Source organism: Dipodomys spectabilis, unplaced genomic scaffold (assembly GCF_019054845.1).
Source record: "Dipodomys spectabilis isolate Male_0828 unplaced genomic scaffold, ASM1905484v1 ptg000387l, whole genome shotgun sequence".
NCBI lineage: Eukaryota > Metazoa > Chordata > Mammalia > Rodentia > Heteromyidae > Dipodomys > Dipodomys spectabilis.
Genome location: NW_024871064.1, coordinates 2002507 through 2027118, shown reverse-complemented (window position 1 = coordinate 2027118; position 24612 = coordinate 2002507). Strand labels below are relative to the sequence as shown.

Below are 24612 nucleotides of genomic sequence, written 5' to 3'. Positions count from 1 at the left end.
TCTAGAGCTTCAAACCTAAAGCTGGCAATTTAAAGAACTTAGGAATGAGCAGCCCCTCCATCTATGACTTGGTGGCGTTACAGGAGAATTTAGTGTACTTAGCTTGCCACAGACTCACTGTGATTCATGTGGATAATCAAAGATCCATGTTTTACAGAGTGTATCTTAAAAATAGTTCCTTCAGAGAGCTTCAATTTTTAAATGCATTTAAGATTTTTTAGTATCCAGCTAGGTTATATCACCATGTCCTCATGATATGATAATTCAGTCAATATCGGGGAGAAATGTCTCATCATGTGTTTCATCTTATACATACTTTTTGTGGATACTAAGGGTGACTTGTAGCTGAGGGTGGCCTACCTTTGACTAAACCACAGGCATGTGATTTGTTTTTAAATTGAATGAGACCCTCAGCTTCTAATGGTACATTTTGAATGTAAACTAGTAAAATTTTCATCAAGAAGATAATGAGGTTTCTAATAACATGAAACTTTTGGCATTAATTTTTAATGTACCTTACTATATGAAAAATATGACTTCTAAATGCATTTTTTCTCTTTAGGGAAATGACTATCCCTTTTTTCTTATAAGCTACTAATGCATGAATAATGCCTGGGTTTTGCTAATATTTGTCCACTATCAACTTTATTGGGATAACAGATTTGTTCTACAGAGTTAAGTAGAAAATCCTTTTGAGTAAAAGATACACTTTTGTACTTTGAAAATGTCACTAGAAACATTGAAAAGGTCACATTATGAGACTGATAAAATAAAGATCAGTCATCCTTAGCTGGATGAATAGAATGTGAGTTGAAAATGAGGACTGAAAACTTTCTTAGTACTTTCACAATGCCTCTAACAGCAATAAATGACTTTTATTGAATGTGAATTATTTCCCTGAATAATTAAAGGTGTTGTTTGGATGCTTGTGATGACTCAAAAGAATACGAAATTTGGAGAAGGAAGTATTAGGATGCATGACATCATCAGTTACTTCAGCAAAAGCCACAGATTGGGCTTCAGTCCAATATGGCTACCAGTGTTCTGTGTGTGTTTAACGAAGTTGTATAGGATTTCTCTTCCCAGTATTCTAGTATTGAAAAAACAGTGACATCTACTTTATAAATGAGAAAATCAGTAAAAAAGTCATTGATAGACACTATTAAGGAAAAATCAATATTTTGAGCTTTTTAAGATTAGTATTATTTATACCTTGTAGAAAATATTTAGTGAATAAGTCATGATTGAACTGGAAATTAAGCTTAAGTGTATTTTATGAAGCTAAGAAAAGAAAAAAAGTTATTCTCCACAAATTGTTTGAGTTTTCTATCCTCTGAGGGGGTTAAGGTAGTCTCATGAAGGACACAATAACATTTTATGTTTTTCAGTTTTGTTTCTAGTGAGAGATTGTATTCAGGATTGCTTTTTATATTATGTGAGACTGAGACCTTATTTTAAATTGAATAAAAATTATCTTTTCATGAAATATTTCTATATGAAACATCTAAACAACTTTATTCACATATATTCAATGAATGGATTTTTCACCAGTCAGATTATATGGTTGTCTTTTCCAGTGTGGCCTGATACTTTCAAAATCTCATGATTAGGGGCTGGTGGTTTCATTTTGTGGAAGAGTTCTTGACAAGCATGTCTAAATACCCTGGCTTTTACCCTAGTAGTAAAAAAAAAATTAAGACACAGAACAAAAGAAACATGATCCATGAATAAGGGGATAGAACAGTACAGAAACAATAGTAGCTGAGTTTGTTCATATGGCTCTCAAAGCTTTGGTTGTTTTAAATTTGATTAGTTTATAATAAGAGACCTAGTAATTATGTATGTTAAATATGCATACTTATTTCCATAAATATGGACATTTAATGACAACACATTATAAATTGTTGTATGATATGAAGTGGTCATAATCCTCAAGGACTTGTAAGACTTTTGAAAATAATTAAGTAGTAACACTTTTACAATAAAAATTTAAAAAGTAGTAAATACTCAGATTACCACAAATAAGTGTTAAATGAATATAGTTAGATTTTTTAGACAATATTAAGATTACATTTTAATAATATTTTATCTTAAATAGACACACATTATATAGGATATGAGATTTGCTATGGGTTGAATGGATTTAATGATAATAGATTCTTTACATGTAGGCTCTATGTGTATATATGTATGTATTCAATACATAATGTATATGTATATGTGCATTGTCTAGATCTATATCTTTATCTGTTTCTATAATTCTCTATATATTGAACAAAGACTTCTTCCAAATTTTTGTGAGAGTGAAGTTGCCTATAGATTATAACAGTATCAATTCTGAGAGTGAAACTGAATTGTCACATTTGGGTTAATGTGACACTTTATTATATGAACAAATTAGATAGTGGCAGAAGTGCTGATATCACTTTTTTTGAAATACCATCAGCTGTAAAGCACTGCACCATTGCTTCCTTTAAAAGAAGGACCTAAATAAATCTATTTAATGATCCTATGCATTTTTGTTCCCCTACGTAACTATATTCCTGCCTGTTATAATCTGTAATTATTTCCTTTCCCCCAGGAGAACATTTCACTTAAGAAATAAAAGCCATTTCAGTCACAACTAGTGGCTTTATTTCTTAAATTATTATTATTTTTTGGGGGTGAAGTAGGGACTGAGGACGAATCTTTCTAATGACTTTACTGCATTTCATTATTGAAGAGTAACATGAGACCTTCTTCCTAAAATGTGCCCACGAACTCCAGACACTCTTGTCAAAATATGCACACAAATGATTGATTACCCAATTTATTGGTGATATTGTATATGCCATCATGGTACCATTTAAACGATCTTGACAAGCACAGAAAAGTGTCATTGACAGGTGCAGAAATAAATGATAGGTTTAAGCTTTCAGATGTTTTCACAGCATTTCTCTGAGTGGCAGGTTGATAAATTAAAATTACAGTTGTAGCATCAGGCCTGAAAGCACAACTGCTTTAGATTACAAAAATAGCACTGCAAAAACTTTGTGTACTCTCCAGAGAAGGAGCCTGAAGGGCCTTGGGAAAAGAATGAAGTTGCTAAAGAAATCATTAATTTTGTGGTAGCACTGTTTGAGTCTGAAAAAAAACCCAACAAAAATAGATTTCTTTTTTAGAAGAAAATTGGTCGTATCTTTTTATCCTCTTCCCCAATGGAGATTTAGAGAAAACTGAAACCAAACCATCAGAAGATAGGCATTGAACTGGCCATTAGTAATTCTTGGATGTTCAATAGTCATATTTAACACTTAGGGATGGGTTCTTATTAACTATACATGAGTTTTTACCCTGTCCCTGGACTGTAGTGTGTCATCCTATCACCAGGATTCTACCTATTCATTCATGAAACCTTTAACAGATCACTCAATCATTTACTGATACTAGACCTTTGTGTGTGTGTGTGTGTGTGTGTGTGTGTGTGTGCGCGCATGTGTGTGCATGTATTTATTGATCTTCCTATGTAGCACAGGCTAGCCTTGAACTCACTATGTGGTTTCTGTTAGGTCCTTACTTTCCGTTCTTACTTTATACTATTCAATTCTGTGTGTTTTCAAGTCATACTGTACCTGACAAATTGCAATGGTGTTCTAAGTAGCTCTACTGTAGTCTCACTTTGAAAAACATTATTCTTTAGTTCAAAACCAATAGATACGAACATAAATAATCTAATGACTCTACTTCACTAAGCACGATAAGTCATCAGGATCCTTGTATAATTTCTGAACATGCAGTCTACCTCAACTTGTTGATTATTATAATCAAAGTGTATTAGCTGTACGAAGTATTTAATGTACATGTACATTACACACTTTAACTAACTTAGAAATCTGATCTCTGGCTTGTGGTAAACCATTTAATCTTTCTAGACCAGTGGATGTGCAAGAAGGATGTGCTCGTTATAGTACCTTCCCTCTGCTACCAATCATCCAAGGCCTTTTCCAGGAATGCCTATATGTCTCTACTGATATTGTGCTTCCCTTTGAAGATAAGTATAGGCTCTATTTTGGGCTTAAAAATGTCTTGTCAGTTCAACCACTTTGGAAAGTAGTATGGAGGTTCCTCAAAAGACTCCACATAGAGATTTCTTATGACCCAGCAATCCCACTTTTGGGCATTTACCCAAATGATCACAAACAAGACCATACTAAAGCTACCAGCACGACTATGCTTATTGCAGCACTATTTATCATAGCTAAGCTATGGAACCAACCTAGATGCCCCTTAGTAGATGAATGGATCAAGAAAATGTGGTTTATATACACAATGGAATTCTATGCCTCCATCAGAAAGAATGACATTGCCCCATTTGTTAGGAAATGGAAAGACTTGAAAAAAATTATATTAAGTGAAGTAAGCCAGGCCCAAAGAAACATAGGTCCCATGGTTTCCCTTATTTGCAATAACTAGTATATGTCTGAGACAGATGATTTCTTTGTTGCTTTGTATGTCCCTCCCCCATCATATAACCCCTGCTTTCACTGTATTTGATGTTGGTATAATTTGTGGAGGGGAAGGGAAAAAACAAATAGTTTAAATAAGGATACGAGTGGACCCATTGCAACAATGAGATATACAAGTCGTTATGTCGAAAAATGAACTTTACAACTTTGGTGGAGGGGTCACGTGGGGGGGCTGAGGGAGGGCGAAGGGGGAGGCAAGGTGGAGGGAGATGAGAAGGGATGGGAAGGGGAAACAAAGGAGGAGACAACAATGCTTGATAAGAAATGTACTCATTATCTTACCCATGGAATTGTAACTCTCCTGTATGGTATAATAATAATAATAATAATAAAAATAAAAAATGTCTTGTCAATCTGTTCAATACAATATTTTAGACTTCTAAGTTCTTAAATTAAGACAATGCCTTAATTCCTACATGACTGGTAAATATCTATATAAACCTGTATGATCCTATTTTTATTTTTTAATGTTTTGTTACCAACCAACTCTTAAAATGTAAACCAATAAAACAGTATTTGTTTCCTATTTCCTGGTCATACTATTAAAGCTTTGATTACTGTTAAGGACATGTTTTAAGTTCCTCCCAGGATTGTCTTACTGTTTTCATGATGCTGGTTTTGTGTTTGCTTGTTTTTTTATTGTCTAGCTTCTTTAAAGATTTCCTCAGAAAGTCAGTGCATCCTGGGCTGATTTCACTCTCTTCCTGCAATTTAGCCATATTAGTACTCTTCTACAATATTCAAATGTTTGGATTTAGTTGAGTTTTTATGATTTACTAGGATGTACCTTAGGAAATATATATATATATATGTATATATATATATATAAATATATATGCATATATAAAGTGCTTTAACTATTCCACAGAATATTAAAGGTAATTGGTACATATATTTCATGGTTACTATGTATCAGATATTTTCCTAAGTCCTCAGTCATTTATAATATTTATATGTTAGATGATACTCATAAAGCAGGTGGCTGCTAATATAGTAATGTGAGTCACTGTAAGGTCTCCTCTAGACACTGTATACAAACAAGCTAATATACATTTCTAGTCTAATATGGTATCAAGGCTTAATAAAGTTTTCAAGAAAGCACCTTTGTTGATTGCTGTTGGCTACACCTGGAATCCTAGTTACTCAAGGGGATGGAATTGGGAAGATAATAGTTCCAGACCAGCTGACCCTATCAAAACACAATAAGGAAAAAGGGGCTAGAGTGTATGACTGAAATAATAGAGCTTTCAAGCACAAGGTGCTGAATTCTGACCTCAATACCATATTGAAGATTCAAATTCAGTTTCAAGACTGCAAGGATGCCATCCATCTGTATTGACATATGCTTGTTATTCTAGGCAAGTAGAGCCAGGAGGTTGGGTTGGAACCAGGAGATTGGGTTAATTTGAGGCAAGTTTATTGCAAAGTTAGTGTCATTATCTTCTAAAAAACAAATAATCCCCCATATATCTGTGTTTATATGTATACATATAAACATATATATCTATATATCTCCACAATGCCCACTGCCAGTGACACAAAAATGAAAGGAAAGGAGGAGGAACAAAGAAAGAACTTGAAATTAAAAGAGAAAATAAAATATACTTTAAGGAAGACTATTCAAGAAATTATTTAATGAAACATAGCTAGTAGCTAGGTTTAGTTTCGGATTCAGGGTGAGCTTTACTGCATTGACGATATTTAGCTTCCTTTACTTAGTGGAATAGACGTTGGCCATTTTGGAAGTCTTGGCAAGCAGATTCCATCCAGCTGGTCTTGTCAATGATCAGCTAACTCATAGTCCAAAGCACAAAAGAAATACACCCATGGGCTGGGAAGGTGGCTCAGTGGTAGAGTGCTTGCCTTGCATGCATGAGGCCTTGGGTTCGATTCCTCAGCACCACATAAGCAAAAAGAAAAAAGCCAGAAGTGGAGCTGTGGCTCAAGTGGTAAGCGCTAGCCTTGAACTGAAGAGCTGAGGGACAGCGCCCAGGCCCAGACCTCAGGCCCCACAACTGGACCCCCCCCCCCCCCAAAAAAAAAAAGAGAAATACGCCCTTTTCTGATGCTTTCATCCTTGGTTTATTCTTGAAAATCGACCCAAAGTTCTGACATCCATAAATACAACTTTTAGATTGTTCTAAACTATTTGAATTACTGTGATTTAAATAATGCTTTCAAACTTATTTGAGAAAAAGTTGTGGATTTGAAATTCTTAAGCATATATAATATATGTCTACATACTATTATGGATATGTTTGAGATAGGGCTTCTCTAGGTACATCAAGCTAGTCTAAAACTTTGATGCCCTTTTCTATAATCCTGAGGGCTAACAGGCATGTGCAATTAAGCCCAGCATTAAATTATATTTTCAAATTCTTTATATGTATATAATTGAATATGATTCATCCTTAGGTCCAGGTCAACCTAAAGATGAGATTTTTATACACCTCGGCACAGGTGGTGAGGAGACTTGCATGACATATCCTCTAAGCTATTCCCATTTGTTCTGATCTTTGATGGCTATCTTGCAAGACAAACCTAGACCTGTGTGTTCACCTCCATCATATGCATCCAAAAGAAGATACTGTGTGAAGTTACATGGCAAAGATTTTTCTGAAAAGATTTCCAAGAATCTGTGTGTATGTACATGGATAAAGAAGGGTGACAAGTCCATACAGAGAGTGCCCCTCAGGCCTGGCTGGCTTCAGAACCACACGGGTAACTTTAAAGACTACTACAAAGATAGGAGGGGAAATAGAGGATAATGAAGAGAGGGGTGACATTGACTAAGAAGCATTGTACTCATGACTTATAGAATTATAATCCCTTTGTACAATGACATCATATCACCATTCTCATAATAATAATTACTGTATCACTACCCTGAACAAACAGAATCAGACTCTGGAACAAACTTTCATCCCTTCTTATAGGTACCTATAGGGAAGAACAACCATAAGATCCAAGTATATCACTCTTGTTCAAAAGCCTGAAAGAATCTAAGTCAGCATACAATATAGGTTACTGTGTACTCATGTTTATAACAAGAATGTTCATAATAGCCAGGCTATGAAATCACCCTATGTGTTTGTGTGTGTGTGTGTGTTGTGTATCTACATATGTACATGCATATTATATAGAGAATGACTGAGAGAGAATAGTAATATTTATTTAATACCTAACATTATTCCTACTTTGAGCATTTGCTGAATTATGCATAATTTTGTTTTGGAAAATTTTTCTTGGGGCTTTACTAGTGGGTGACAAACTCCTGATGAGTTTAAAACAAAGATTACTTAAGGTCTGCCCTTGTTCAGCAGAGGTAGTCAATAAAAAATGGATCCCATCTCAGAACACAAAAGGCTGCAGAGAAAATGTATTAAGTGAAGCATGAAGAGAAGCTATTTCAGCCCTCTTGACTCCAGGGCAGACACATATGCATTCCAATAAAAGATTTCTTTGGGTTTGGAGCTTTTTAACAATAGGAGCTGATGATCACTGTAGAAGAAAAGTATACTGTAATGATTTTTTTGGAATGATTTTTATGACCAGACCAACTTGACCTTTCATTTTTCATGAAATCCTCCAATAAAATGCATATACTTCATTTTCCTCTTCCACCTACTCAAACAATTATTTTGATTTTTAGGATTTAAATGGCTTTATGAAATGCTTTGATGAGGAATAGAAGGGATTTATGAGCAATGTTGTTCAATGAATGGTAGAAATCTTCTAGGGCTGTGAACAAGAAAATTGACCTAATCATTTAAAACTCTAACTCCATCATATTTCTGGTCACTAACCTTGAGTAGAGTGTAACTTTTTATTTTCCTTAGCAAATACAGCCTGATGACATCTTCCAAATTTGTGATATATTTCATCCATAATACTAAGCATGAAAATTCCATTCAGAATATATTTTCATATATTAGTCAAAATTATTTGATAGACCAGACTAAAAACATTGTTGTTTCTTAAGTAGTTTTAAATGCCAGACATATGTAACCTTGTCAACAATGTATCATGATTAGGACTTACACTATGATTCAAAACAGTGACCATCATTCATTGCTATTCTTTACTAGCAACTTAAGATGCAATAAACCAACAGCCAGATACTGATGTTATAGTTTAGGACATCGTAATAAAAGATTATCTTAATAAAAAAGCCCCAAAAACAGTGACCATCAGAGGAGGCAACTTTGCCTTGGGGCTTCTCATCTTCGCATTCAGAGAAGCAATTCTTGTGAGTGAATTAGTAGAATAACATGAAGTGAATGGAGGAGAGACAGATACAGGTATGGAAGATGTTCTAAAGGTGGAGGAGAAACATTGAGCAAAGAGAAAAGTATACTCTTAGGTAAACAGACTAGGTATTATGAACCTGTGATTCAGGATTTTTGTTGTTGTTGGTGGTGGGGGGGCTTGAACTCTGGGCCTGGGCGCTGTCCCTGAATTCTTCAGCTCAAGGCTAGTGCTCTACCACTTGAGTCACAGCACCACTTTGGATTCAGAAATTTTAAAGCCAATCTGAGTACATCCTTTTAGGGTAAGAATAAAGTAATCATCACATTGTATATGGCTTTTATAGCAGACACAGGATTGCTTATGTACTAATTACCCAAAATAGCTCAGGGAATATTTAGTTCAGTCTTTATAAAGCAAAGATAGCAATGGTTCATGCAAGAGGTTATGGTTTTTAAAACCAGGGAAAATAACTGGAAATATCTCCATTTAGCTCAATATGAACTAAATAGCTTATATGGAAAATATTTAGAGGTATACTCACCCAACAGACAGGAATGGCTCCTTTGATTCAAGTCTATGAAAAAGTATGAAAAATACATTTTAACACAGCAGTTTTCTGCACATTCAAAAATTGCTTTTAAATGAATCTGGAAGAATTATTATACATAGTTTAGCTATAGTATAAAACTTAAAATAATATATTAAAACCTAATTTAAACTTGATAGTCTCACTGGATAAAAGCAGAGGCAAAATAAAATGATACAAGTAAAATGTAGCATTTATATATACATACTTCACTTATTTTCTTTTTTCATGGTAATTTGTGTGTAGAGTTGTAGTGTTAACTGTTTGTAGTTGTGGTAATGAAGAAATGTGTGGTTACATATTGGCTGAATAATTGATATTCAGGGTAAATATTATGTAATTGGAAGAGGAAGACAGCAAATATGGCCCTTTACTGGGGGAAACACCCCTAGATATAGAACAGTCATTGGAACTAGGGGAAATTGTTGGAGATGAATAATGAGAGATGTTTCGAATGTTTGCTTTATAAGATATAAAGAGTGCTCAGTGATAAAATGAAAATTACTTGAAAGAAATGAGAGAAGTTCTGTACAATGTAAGGGACTGTTTATATGAACTATCATGATCATGATCATTCCTCCCTATTTTCCACTAAGAACACTTGAAAAATGAAAAACATACAAGTATCAATAGAATTCATTCCCTAGGCTTTCCAATAAGTTCAGTCTAAGATCTGTCAGACTTTTGTTCAGGTACGTAATTTGTGGGTGTGAGATGGCACCCTGGAGTCACCCAATCCATTTATTTAAACACAGCAATTGAACCACATTCCTTAAGGAGGTAATAAACAACTTGAATGAAACCAATAAAATTTGTCTTTGATCTTCAGGAATAAAAATGCTGAGATCAGAGTAGTTTCGAAATAGTATTTATTGATTGTCTTTTATTTGAAGGTTTCCAGTATGTAGCTGAACACAGGATCATATACGTTTACTGACTAACAAGCTTAGCCTGATTAGCTGATTAGGTGGCCCTCCTCTTACCATATAACTTTCCACTTTGACTACCTCTATCATGATGTTCTATTGAAAATTCAGTGGAGAATTCAAAACTTAATTTTACTTTTATTTTTATTTATTTGTTTGTTTATTTATTTTTGGGTCCGGTCGTGGGGCCTGAACTTTGGGCCTGGGCCCTGTCCCTCAGCGCTCTACCACTTGAGCGTCAGCCCCACTTCTGGCTTTTTCTGCTTTTGTGGTGCTGAGGAATTGAACCCAGGGCCTTATGCATGCAAGGCAAGCACTCTACCACTGAGCCACCTTCCCAGCCCCTTAATTTTATTAAAATTTTTTTTATTATGAAAATACCATAGAGAGGGGTTACAATTACATGGGCAAGATAATGAGTACATTTCTTATCCCCCCCCCCCCCCCCCCCCCCCCCCCCCCCCCCCCCCCCCCCCCCCCCCCCCGCCAAAGTTGATTTTTCCACATAACGATTTGTACATCTCATTGTTACAATGGGTCCACCTGTATCCCTAGTTAAACAATTTGTTTTTCCCTTCCCTTCCACAAATTATACCAACATCAAATACAGTGAAAGCAGAGGTTATACTGTGGGGGAGGGACAAACAAAGCAACAAAGAAATCATCTTATAAATATGTTGGAAACAATCGCATAAAAGCAGAAACATTTGAATACTTACCTTGGGGTTCATTTCACCTAACATCAACTTATCTGACCTTTTCTGCTTGTCAGTAGATGAATGGATCAAGAAAATGTGGTATATATACAGAGTGCCTCCATCAGAAAGAATGACATTGCCCCATTTTTTAGGAAATAGAAAGACTTGGAAAAAATTATATTAAGTGAAGTAAGCCAAGCCCAAAGAAACATAGGTTCCATGCTTTCTCTATTTGCAATAACTAATATATGTCTGAGACAAGCAGAAAACTTTACAAATGATACTGGGTATGTGGATGTGAATCAAGTGGTAGAATACCCACCTTGAGCAAAAAAAGCCAAAATGATGTTTGACTGAGAGTTCTAATTTCCTATAAACCAAAATTTTGTAAATGGTGAACTACAAGCCAATTCTTGTTTGATGTCTGATTTATTTTAATTTTAATTGTTATTATAAAAGTGGTATAGAGGGGGGTTAAAGTCACATAAGTCAAGCAAGGATTATGTTTCTTTTTGGACAGTGTCACTTTTCCTCTCATGATGTTAAAAATGCTTTTCTAAAAAAACATTTTAAAGTGGTTAGAAAATATCAAAAGAAAACTATTTCCTGATACTTCAAAATTATAAGAAATTATAGTTTCAGTACCTACAAACAAAGCCCATTGTAACACAGCCAAATCATTTCATGTAGACATTATTTAAGGATGCTTTTGTGCCATTGCAGCAAATTAGTAGCTGTAGCAGAGATTGTGTTCATAATCTTAAAATATTTACTATATTTCTTTCACACAAAAAGGTGTTCCAATTCATGCCATATAATTATCTTGTTGGAAGGAAATGGAAATAACCACAGAAAAATCCACACAAAACAGGTGTGTCTTTAATACATATCAGGACTTCTCCTATCTTTAAAATTTGGAATAATTTAAACTCTTTTTCCATAGCAGCATTTCATCCTCTGACTGTAGTGACAGGTTTCCTTAAATATTACTTCTATGACTTCACCTTTCTTGGCAATTTCCATTACTTCTGGATGAAAAAAATTAAACTTTATATAGTACTTCCCAAATGTGCTCACACCCATTTCCCAGGTTACTCCTTAGCCCTTTTCTTTTCTTCCCTCCCTCCCTCCATCCCTCCTCCCCCTCCCCCTCTCCCTCTCCCTCCTCTTCCCCCTCCTCCTCCTCCTCCTTCTCCTTCTCCTTTTTCTTTTTGGTTGTGGGGCTTGAACTCAGGGCCTGAATACTGTCCCTGAGCCTCTTTGTGCCCAAGGCAAGCACTCTACTAGTTGAGCCACAGCACTACCTCCAGCCCTTAGCCATTTTCTTACTAAACACATTAGTCCAAGAAATTGTGCATATATCTAGTTCAAACTGGCATTGGATTTTTTAGCATTCTATTTCTGTACAACAATCCAGTTTCCTTTTCTTTCTTCCCTTGTGCATGATTGTTTATTTTTTAAAATTTATCATAGTCTATTGTTTCTAACACATTTATAAGATGATTTCTTTGTTGCTTTGTATGTCCTCCCCCCACAATATAACCCCTGCTTTCACTGTATTTGATGTTGGTATAATTTGTGGAGGGGAAGGGGAAAAACAAATCGTTTAACTAGGGATACAGGTGGACCCATTGTAACAATGAGATGTACGTGAGTTATGTCGAAAACAAACTTTACAACTTTGGTGTGTGTGTGTGTGTGTGTGTGTGTGTGTGTGTGTGTGTGTGTGTGTGTGTGTGTGGACAGGGTGGGGAATGGTAAGGATGGGAAGGGATAGGAAGGGGAAACAAAGGAAAGGCTACAATGCTTGGTAAGAAATGTACTCATTATCTTGCCCATGTAATTGTAACCCCTCTGTACAGTATTTTCACAATAAAAAAGTAAAATTTATTGCAGTCTAACCCCTGCATCTTGCAGAGTCATGCTCATCTCTGCACTTGTAATATTATGGCTGTCACTAAGCATATCACTCTTGGACTACAAAATGAATTTGAAGGCTAATTAAATGATCACATCCTGGTGTGGTAGCTCATGTCTTTAATCATCACTACTTGGGAGCCTGAGATGAAGAGAATTGTGGTTTGAGGCTAGAACAGATGAAAAGTTTGTGAGACCATATCTTGTCCAATAAAAATCTAGATGTGGGGTGGTCCCTGTCATCCTAGCTCCATGGGAGGCATAAAGAGAAGGATCTTTGTCTAAACAGTCTCAGAAAAAATAAAACCTATGCAAAAACTAACAAAACCAAAATGGAGTGAAGTGTGTAGCTGTTGGTGAAGGAAAGGCTCATTGTCTATTTAACCACTCTAAGTCATAGAAGGTAACACCTGGTAGCAGGGCTCCCAGAACTCTTTTCTTTCATTGAAGAATTTTCTTCAATGAAATGGAGCCAAAAATATTGGAGGAAGCCATCATCAGTCATATGCTTCATGTTTTGTCCTCAAAATTGAAATATATTGTATAGGAAAGTGGTTACAAGCTTGTGTTGAATGATATTCTGCTTTGTATCCATCTGCTCAGTCATGGTTCATGGCTTCAAGGCAAATTTCCTAGCCTTGAGACAAGTCAGAGTTTCTGATCATCCTTCTGTTCCCCCAACTATGTAGCAGAAAGCTCACTGACCTTAAGGGATTATGCTGAAGAGGATGTGATTACACATTGTATATCATCCAGTGCATCCCTGGTATAGAACAAATCCTCATGGTCGTGACTTAGGTAAAGACAAATTGCTAACTCTAAGTGCTAAAACTGCTTGGATGCATGAAAGGCTTATTTTAGTAATTTTCATGCTGAAAACTAAAGAAAAAGTAAAAGCAAACTAGAAGAAACAGTCCTTGGGAGAAAATTGCTGATCAATTTTGTCCTTAGAAACAGGTGATTACATTGTGATATGCCAAGTGGGAACTTTTGTACAATCTTTTACAAAATAATTGTTCTATGAAGAACGAGATTGATTTTATATATTTCACAAGAAACAGGCAATGACTTTAATAGTACTTTACTTGGTGCCCAGTAATATTTAAGAGTAGAATAAGATAAACAACATCATTCAGAAAAACAGGTAATAGTAGAGAAATAAAAGGTAACACAATTTGTAGATCAATACTTGGGGCTAAAGGAATTATAAGATTTCAACATAAAATTAAACCATATTTAGTAAAGGTAGTCTTCAAAGCGTTTCACAAGTACAGATTAGCGATCTGGATACTCTACAGAGGAGGAAACTGAGAGCAGTGTTTTAATCTTAACCAAGCCCACACAGCCAATAAATGGTTAAGGTTTGAATTTAGGAATTCTGGGCACTGGGTTTATAAGTCCCATACCATACTGTATGCATCTCAGCTCTCTCTTCTATTTACATAGTCTTATGGCACTGCCACATATTCTATATTTATACTTCTTTCTCTATTGTGAAATATCATTTGATTTCAAATGTTATCTACATGCTTTGCAGATGCTTTCTCATATCCCTGTGCTTTGATACAATTAGTATTTTTACAGAAGTAATTTCTAATGTTTTTGGAAGACTAGTGCTTTTTCACAATTCCGAAGCATCTTATAAAAATGTTGTCTTATGTTTACATGATCTTGTAGTTGAGTAGGCAACAAGGGTATTCACTAATCTTTAATAATTTCTATTTTAATAGTGATAGCCCAAGCTGGACCCACATTTATGATGGATGTGACAGAGGCCTAAGAACACAGATTGTCTGATTTCTAATCCACCTCTGACTGGATAGCCTTAGAAAGGTAAGACTATCTTTGTGGACTATTACCATATATGCAGATTGAGTTATTGATAAAACCAATTCATAGGGCTGTTGTGAAAAATAAATAAATTAGAGAAATAAATGCAGTTAGATGAATAGTTAATAAATACTGAGCATTGTTGTCATTCTAACCCCTGGAGTCCACAGATCTTCATTCCTGGATACATGGCCAGTAGACAGAAATAAGAATACAGGGAGAAGAATACGTTAGTATGGCGGCACTATGTTAGTTCTGCATTCCTTAGGCAAGCACTCGAGAAAAATTACGTAAAAGGGGTAATTATTTAGTTTGGTTCACAATTTCAGATAGTTGAGTCCATGGTCACTTGTCTCGTGTTATGGAACCCATGGGGAAGCAGCATATCAACATGGCAGCAGAAGTATGTGGAGAAGATGTTTTCCTCATGGTAGGCAGGAAGAAAAGAGAACTAAGGGGACAGTGAGCAGAAAAACCTCCTAATGACTTTCTTTCTCCAATTTTGTCCATCTTTTGCTGTTTCCCACCTCCTAAAACAGTACTGCCAGCTGTGAACCAAGCATTTAATAGATGAGCCCACAGGGGATATTTTATATCAAAACCATAACAACCACGCTAGATCATATTGGAGAAGATACTCCATAGCTGACAGATGAAAGGCTGGGTCTGAAACTCCAGAGAGACATTTGGACTGCTAAGACTGAGTCAGTAGTTATGTGATCAATGCAGAACTGTAAGATGAAATTGTAAGAGAGAATAAAGGTAACCAGGGAGGGTGTTGAATGAAAAAAGTGATTAAGAATCACAAGTAGGCCTGTAGGTATACAGAAATAAAGCCTGGGGGCAGAACTATTTGACAATTTTTATTAAGCTTTAACTAGTATGGCACCCAACATATAGGAGAAATTCCCAAATGTTGACTTGGAAAAATTGCACTTTGACTGATGGAACCAGCCTCCAATCTATTCAGTGGAGGTACAGATAAATACAGAAGAGATGATTTCTCTAGAAGTAGCTCACGTATACTTCATGCCAGAAAGAAATGAAACTCAAAGTACACTCACTCTCTCAGATACAGAGCAGATCTGAATTATAAACCAAAGCAAGTGTGGAAATTTTCCAAGATTTGTTTATGAGTTACATAATCCTTCATAGGGAGTAAAAAGAGACATCTTTTCATATTGAGATTTTCTAGAATAGAATTTATTTACAGAAATAGGTTATACATTTACAGAAATAGGTTAAAGACAAACATGAATCTATTTCATGTAGAAAAGAATAGTGTTGTCAACTCTTACGTGTTTCCATCGTCTTCCACAAATGGAGTAGTAATTATCACAAAAGTCAAGGCTTGTTTATTACACCAGAGAATGTTTAAAGCACTATAGCTAATGCAGTTTTGGAAAGAGTGCACGAGAAAACTGAAGTTCAGAAAGAAAAAGCAATTTTCTTTGATAGGCAACATGGAAAAAAATTAGCCTGTATATGCACCAGATTCCTTTCTTCTATCTGCCCAAAACATCTGTGTGTGCCTTGAAAGTTTTCATCTTTGTTAGCATAAATGTCAAGGATATTATTGCAATCTAGCCATGAGCAATAACCCACAGAATACTCTTGTGCTGAAAGAGTACTTCCTATACATATAAGGGCATACACCTATAAGGTCATAGTAGTTGTGATGGATTTACCAACATTGTCTCAAGTGTTGTCTCTCTCTCTCTCTCTCTCTACATATTATTGTAAAGATACTGTACAGAGGGGTTACAGTTACTTGAGCAAAGTAATGAGTCAATTTCCTATTACCCTTCCTTTGTTTTTTCCCTACCATCCCTTTCCTCCCCAACTCTTCCCTCCCCCACAAAGTTGTAAAGTTTGTTTTCAACATAGTGTCTTGTACATCCCAGTGTTACAATGGATCATCTTGTAACCTTATTTCAGCATTTTGTTATTTCCCTTCCCCTCCCCAAATTAGAAAAATGTGTATAGAAGATGGAGGACACAAGAACCAAATACAATGAAAACAGGGGATGTTCTAGTCAATACCGAGGAACTGATCACAGAAAGATTGTGACTGAGATGGAAGATAGTCTGAGATGGTTGTAGATAAGAACAATCATTTCCTTAAAAGCTTATATACTCTAAAGCTGATAGGCCTAATAAGATTTAATTTTCATGTCAACTGTGATTAATTGATGGTGACTGCTAACAGTGTGTTGACAAAAATTCTAAAACCACCTTAGGACATAGGGTGTAAAAGGGTTATAATTAACCTAAGTCTACCACAGCAATAAAGAACAAAAGGAAAAACATAATGTCCAAACATGCCCTTATCTCTTTTGTGTTAAATAGAAGATAGGAAAGTCTGCTGAAGGCTATATAAGGAATCAAGAGGTACAAAGTGGATGTGAATGTGAAAAATAAGAATGTATATTTAATCTCTTCTTTGAGATAATAAGTATTTTAAATTTGGCACATGACTGAGCATTTTAACATACTTTCCTTCGAACTTTCTATGAAATTAGAATCATTATCATTTCTATTAGAGAAAGACAAAATAAAGGTAGAAAAGATGAACATCTCCAAGATTTTAAAGCTCAGTGTTCAGAGAACAGGGTGATAGCAGAGAATGTGATTAAGACCTTCATTGTTAATCCTGTAAGATATTTGTACCATTTTCTACATGTATTTGCTGGCTATTGGAGCACCAATTTCCCCTACAATAGTGAGGTGTTATCAACTCTTTTCAGTCGTATGGTGGTTTTTTTCCTCCAGTAGATTCAGTTCCTTTGGAAATGAAAGCAGCTTTATCCTTTGTTTCCTGCGATACCATTTACAAAGGACTTCACGCACAATTGAAATCTCTGCTCAGGGCTATAATCAGACCTCTTGGTAAGTGTCATTTGCAGCTCCCACCATCTGTGCTACTACCTTCAGGGACAGATTAATGGACAGTTATGATACCAACCAAAAATCTCAGTTCAGTTATGATGATCACAGTCATGACCTTTTCCACATTGAAAATGTAGACTTCAAGGCTGATCTCCCTTGGTCAAGTTGTAATGTGCTTTCATAATTCTACCAGGTGGATGAACTATAGTAAGAATGAAGGCAAAAGATAAAGAAGAATCTGCTGATAAGATGATTAACCACTGGTGATTGTCTAGTAGACTTGAACCAGTTTCCACAACAGCTCTGGAGCATCAGTGGGGATGGTGATGGTAGATATTTGGCCAAGGCTGAGCATGGAGACTCATCCTTTCTTTAATGTGATCCTTGATTTAATGTCACATTTACATCATTAGATGGAAATATACACAATTCTGCAGTGTTTCTATAAAATTAAGAAAAATAATTTTATGAAAAGAAATTTTTTCAAATTCAATCATTTTCCTGAAGACAGACTAAGTCATCTCTGTTCCAGAAACAAAACAAAACAGCAAGTGGCTTCTCTGCTGTCTCTTTCTACTGTGTTATATGGTTGCTTGTTAATGGCTGTTAAATCCAACAGAGGAACTGTACATCTGTCACGAGTGGAGGCTCAGGAGGCAGGTAATCCGTCACAGTATTATCCAGGTTCAGATCTCAGTGCTGAGTGTGTTCTTTGAGGAAAACTGTTGCTACTTGTCTTTTATTTCTCTACTTGAAGATGAAGCCATCAGAATCAATACAATTATGTGTAGTCATTTGGTTATAAGTCATACTCAATAGCAGAGTGTGAATGTGCTAAATGACTAAAGCATGTGTTCTTGGATACAATAAGCTGAGAACTGTTGACTTTTATCATTTTATGTTTCCTTCCTTCTTTCCCCATCTTCTCTCTACCCTCTTCACTTGACTCCCTAGAGGACAAGTCTTTCTAGCCAGATTGTGTCCAGATTACCCAGTACTTCCTGTTGTCTGCTATGGTGCTTTATGGACCTATAAGGCTAACCTTTCTTACTTTCATGTCCTCTAGAGATTTGCTTGTCAATTAAGATGTGGGCCTAGACTTTCCCATTATATCTTTATTTTTATACCAAAAATTTGAAATTTGATACATAATTTAATTCAGATTCTTATAAACCAGTTATGTTTTTCATTTTTTTTTAAATGTGGGGGTCTCATGTAGTTGAAACTGGCTTACAATTTGCTGCCTAGCAAAGGCTACCTTCAACCTCATAATTCCCTTGCCTTAGCTTTTGTAGTGCTGGAATTACAAAGCATGTGATATCATGCCTGGAATAAAATGTTTCTTTTTTCAGTCCTCTAAACATAATACTTAATATACTAACTTGTGATAATAAAGATTTATTTTTAAAGAGGAAAACACAATTCATTAAAACAAAAAATTAGAAGTTTTAAGTTTATAAAAAAAATTATTCTAGAATAATTCAAGTAATAGTGCCTTAACTCCTGTGACAGTAACTGTAACAGATGGTAAATAGCCAAATGATAAATACAATTTCATACATGATCATAAGTATTTTATGACTTACTTTCTTTTCCTTTTCAAATTCAAATTCAAATTCAAATGTGTGTGTGTGTGTGTGTGTGTGTGTGTGTGTGTGTGTGCATTTGTGCTAGCCCTGGAGTTTGAATTCAGGGCTTTGGAACTGTCCCTGAGCCTTTTTTTCTTTCTCAAGGATAGTACTCTGCCCCATTAGAAACAGTTCCACTTGTATCTTTTTGGTGGTTAATTGGATATAAGAGTCCAATAAACTTTCCTGCTCAGGCTGGCTTTTAACCATGATTCTCAGATTTTAGCCTCTTGAGTAGCTAGGATTACAGGCATGAGCCACCAGCTCCCAATAGTCCTACCATTTTTTTTTTGATATTTTAAAAATATTTTTAGTGAGATTAAGTGATTGCATAAATTTCACAGTATTGTGGGATAGTGATACTTAGTAAAAGTCACAAACACATTTTAACCTTCATGAGGCACATTAACATTATCATGGTCTATGAAACTTATGGATTCTACAAACTTTGACACTACAGCTATTTCTTCCAAATCAGGTGATATGTGCATTTCTTTCCTTTTGCTAAGTGTAGGCTGTTCCCTCTTTTCATCTCATTCCCTCCCTCCCATCACTACCCTTGAGTTGTTTAGTTCATTTCCATCAATGTCCAGTGCAGCTGATGGCCCCTCTGTTGTATTTTTCCCATATCCCTCTGATTCTGTTATATCATTCTATAAAAAACCTTTTCTGATGTGTATATTGTATAAAGACTAATGACATTGGCATCTACATTGATTGATAGATACTCTCTCATTAGGAGATTATATTAGTAACATCCCAAGCTCTGCATTCAAAGGCTATAACTGGGTTATATTCTGTTATTATCTGTAGCTCACGTATACTGTGCCCTTTCAATGCAGCAGAAACGTGGTTGAATTGCAACTTTAAGTACAGAAAGGGACAGTTATTTTCAGACAAGAACCATTCTCTTAATACTAGCTCACTAATCTGTAGTCAGGAGAGGTGTCCTCTCCACGCATTCCTGATTACTCATTTTATTGCACCACTTAAGGGCTCATCAATTTTGACTTTTTTGTTTTTGAAGATCAGATGACTTCTGCTGCTCTCTCTCTCTCTGTACCTTCCCATCTCATGTCCTGCTCTCACTGAGCTGTTCATACTGTCCTGGCACTAGCTTACTGACAGGTCACTGCCAGAAGTTAGCTCTGGCAGTAACTATCTCTCCACATGGGCTGCTGGACTGCACTGAACTGTGAGACTAATGTTAATGAAGTTGCCCTTTTTAGAAAATTAAGTTTCCTCACAGCCATAATGACCAGAAGAGTCTACTTAGAATGAAGGGATTCATCTGTTTAATGGACTTTGCCCAACACTGACCACATGCAGGTGTGTGTGCACACCCATGCACAAGCACACCCACACATCCTCCTTGTTGTCTGTATACGTGTTTCATATGACATGCACAATTTATAATAGAGAAAGGTTAGATTTTAAATATATCTTCTTTCTTATATAATTATCCTTAGCCAAAAATTTTCATATGCTATGAAAGTTACAAGAAAAATGATTTCTATATGCCCACTATTCAAAGACAATTTCAATGATTACTTTGCTTCATTTTTTCTTTGTTTGTACTTTTATTATATAGCTTTGAATGGTGTTCACATAATTTTGCTGTTTTGTTTCTTTAATCAAATGTCATATCCTTTTCCAAATAATTATAAACACTGTGAACATTCTATGTAATGGCAATGCCTATTATTACTTTATACTTTGAGTATTATTATATTACCCTGACAATTTAAATAAAGCTGCAAGAAATAACTTGAAAATAATTTCTTTCTTTTTTTTTTAACATTTTGAATATATTTAAGATTATAATCCTTAGATATACCTCAATAGATAGAAAAATTAAACCCTCAAAGAAACACCTCAATAAATGGGCTAATGACTTAAGAAGAGGCTGCTCAGAGGAAGTAAAAATGGCCAATGACACATGAAGAAATCCTCAATATATCTGGCCATAAAAGAAACACATATGAAAACAATATTGAGGTTCCATCTCAACCCAGTTAGAATAGCCATTATAAAGAAAACAAGCAACTACAAATGCTGGGGAGGATGCTTTCCAGTTGGTGGAAATGAAATCTTGTTTAACCACTCTGGAAAGCAGTATGGAGGTTCCTCAGAAGAGTAAACATAGAGCTCCCTATAACCCAGCAATTTTACTCCTGGACCTTTATGCAAGGGAGCATAAATGAGGGCACCCTAAAGGTAGCAGCACAACCATGTTCATTGCAGCCTTGTTTACCATAGCAAAGATATGAAATTAACCCAGATCCCCCTCAGTGGTTGAATGAATCAAGAAAATGTAGTATATATGCATAGTGGAATTCTCATTCATCAGAAAGAATTATATTGTACCATTCATAAGGAAATGGAAAGACTTTGAAAAAACGTGTATTAAGTAACACCCAGAGAAACATAGTTTGCATGGTTTCTGTCATTTGTGGTGAACAGCATAAATATATAAATCTATAAGTAAACACAGTGGTGGTATGCAGGTTGTTACAGAATCAACTAAAGTATAATATACTCTATGGAGAGCTCAAATAGTATAATCTTTTAGATAAACTAGGTCAAAGCCCAAGAAAATTAACACCAGGTAATGGGTACATTCAATGGAGGCTGGGGCCAGGGAGAAAAGGTTAGATAAACATAGGGGGAAGGAGGGAGAATGCAGTCAAACATTCACTGCATATACCACAAAATTAACAAAAGTAAGTGACAGGTAGGCTGAAAGTTGGATGAGAATGTGGACTGGAGTGACACTGAACAAGATGCATTATATTCAAGGGGTACCTCCTTTGTTCAACTTCTTAAAGGTAATACAAATTTTTAAAGAAAGAATTACTCAGCCAAAAAGTATTTTAAGACACAGTACAAAGCTTGAAAGGAAAAAAAAAAGTGAATCAATGAGATAATGAAGTATGTATACCTGTCCAAATATATTGATGAAGAAATAAGTAACAGAACTCTAGAATATTAGAAATAGGAACAAATTAAACTAGTGTGTTCACATTTCTTTTTATAATGGTTACATATTATAAAAAACAGGCTTAAAAGAGATATCAATGGTTGCTATTCAGTAAGTAATGTACTTTCACATTTCTGGGAGTTGCCACAGTTTCTCCTTTCTGTTTTTGTGGCATTTATAGATTACTTCAGCTCATATAATCTGTAGAAACTGAGCAAGGAAACATTTTTAATAATTTTTAAATAAATGTAAAGATTTGTATTTCACTGTTATTAGCACGCAGAAGTATGAAGTCGTTGTTAAAGCTAAGACAATAAAAGGATAAAGCAATCATCAGAACTTGACAATATTTTTGTTTGAGGATTCTTGAGTGGTAGCCATCCCTTTGAAAAGTGTGTGTGTGTGCATGTGTGTAGTGTGTTGCAGTTTGAACACTGCAGATGAAGGCTTGTGTTGGAGTGTTGGTTCTGAGGCAACAATATTCAGGAATAAGGTTTAGGTCAGGAGAGTTCTGACTTCATTACTGACTCAATTCATAATTGACGGCAGTAAAAAGAAGTCCTAGGAGTATTATCCTTGTCTCTTCCTGCTTCTGTTCTTTCTGGTTGCCATGAGGTAAGCAGATTTTCTCCATCCTGTCATCTATGCCATTATGCTCTACTTTACTACAGACATGGAAACCATGCAAACAACGACCATGGGCTTAACATGCCGAGACCATTGGCCAAAATACATATTTCTTCCCTTGAAGCCATTTTCTCAGGTATTTGTCACAGTGATGAGAAACACATCAAGAAAGGAAATTATTTCTGCAAAATAAGTATGTAATTCTAGCTTGAAAATGTTTGGAATTGGTTTATGGGAGAAATTTGGAAGTTTGGAGACTAGAGAATCCCTAGAATGGTTACCAATATTAGAAGGTTCATTTTCCTTTAGATAATATCAATTTGATAGCACAAATGGAAACTTAAATTATCTACTAAAGCTAAATGAACTATCTGTGGCAGATAGGGCATTGTCTTGACAGAATATCTTACTTGAGAACCAGTTATATCACAACCTTTTCACAGGCAAAATGATAATCATGAATATTTAACATCTACAGACAACTACAAACAGGCCATTATTAACCTAGAAGAGTATTGCATATAGCATAACTAATTTTGTAAGAATTGTATCAGTATTTTTTGAAACATTGTAAATGAAAAGGTCTGTAAGTTACATTTTCCACATGCTAAAATATGAACATAAATAAAAATATTTCTAAAACATTTCTAAGATGTCACAGAAAACATTAACCCATGTCGTTGACATATTATTATAGAGGAATTGGGACCATAACAATCATTATTGAGGCCATAATAATTCCAAGCTACTTAAATAGATGTTTCAGCAAACTTTTAGTTCTTCATGTATGTGGCTGAAAAAGCTGAAGAACACGAGATTAAGTATGGTTAGACTTGCTTCTGTAGCTATGCCTGAAAAACTTTGTTCATTGAAGACATTCACATAAAATATTTGCCTAATGGTGAATAACTAATAAAATGAGTGTTAGGACCCACTTCTTAAATGTAAAACATGTCAATATTCATCTGAGAACTCTAAATTCAAGAGAATTCACCTTCAATTCTCATAAATGGACACTCGATGTTGAGTTTTGTAAGTATGCACTTATTCATTGCTATTTTTCTTATGGATGCTGGAAATTTTACATGGCAGAAATCTGATTGTGAAGGAAGATTGGAGTAGGAACAAAAAGATTTCAATTTCTTCAGAATCTCCAAAAACAAACATAGTGAGCATGACAGTGGTTAGCTTGTATTTATTTTAGAAGGACAGCATGTATTAGCACATGAACTAGAAAAATAATTTCCCTCTTCCTTACACTCTACTTTGTAATTTCAGGAGTCAGTTTATGGTGGCTTTCTGAGTGAACAAACATGGCTAGTTAAGTAAAAGAAAAAAAATTGCCAGTGAGAAGAAAAGCTTTAACATTGGAAGCACTAGACTTCTTAATGTGAACATGTATTTCCCTTGCTATTATCACAAAAGACAGAAAATACCCAAAATTGTAAGTAGCTAATTGGTAAGCATTACTCAGCAAACTGAGCAAGTCAATGAACTGGAATGTCTAGGATAATCTTCTTAATGATTTTTGCTAATTTCTTCAGCATTATTCCATTATTTAATTTTTTAAAAATTGTCACCTGAATATTCCCTTTTCCTAGTATCTTCCAGAGCAATTATGAAGGAGAAGCACACTCATGTAGACGAGGTAGAAAATAAATCATCAGAGTTATTTTGTTGCAAATTTGTCTTTCTTTATATACCAGGACTCTGTTTTGGGGCCACCAAATTGATCTCTTGATACATTTCCTGAAGTGAAATTTATTCAAACAATG

The 24612-nt window shown here is 35.2% G+C and overlaps 1 protein-coding gene across 1 annotated transcript in view; it reads right to left on the bottom strand.

Moving 5' to 3' along the window:
* Positions 1-24612, bottom strand: part of Ralyl (RALY RNA binding protein like) — a 662376-nt gene that overhangs the window by 103122 nt on the left and 534642 nt on the right. Inside the window, exon 4 of the mRNA XM_042667303.1 lies at positions 9298-9330. Coding sequence (XP_042523237.1) covers positions 9298-9330 — 33 coding nt within the window. The remainder of the gene's footprint in view (positions 1-9297; positions 9331-24612) is intronic.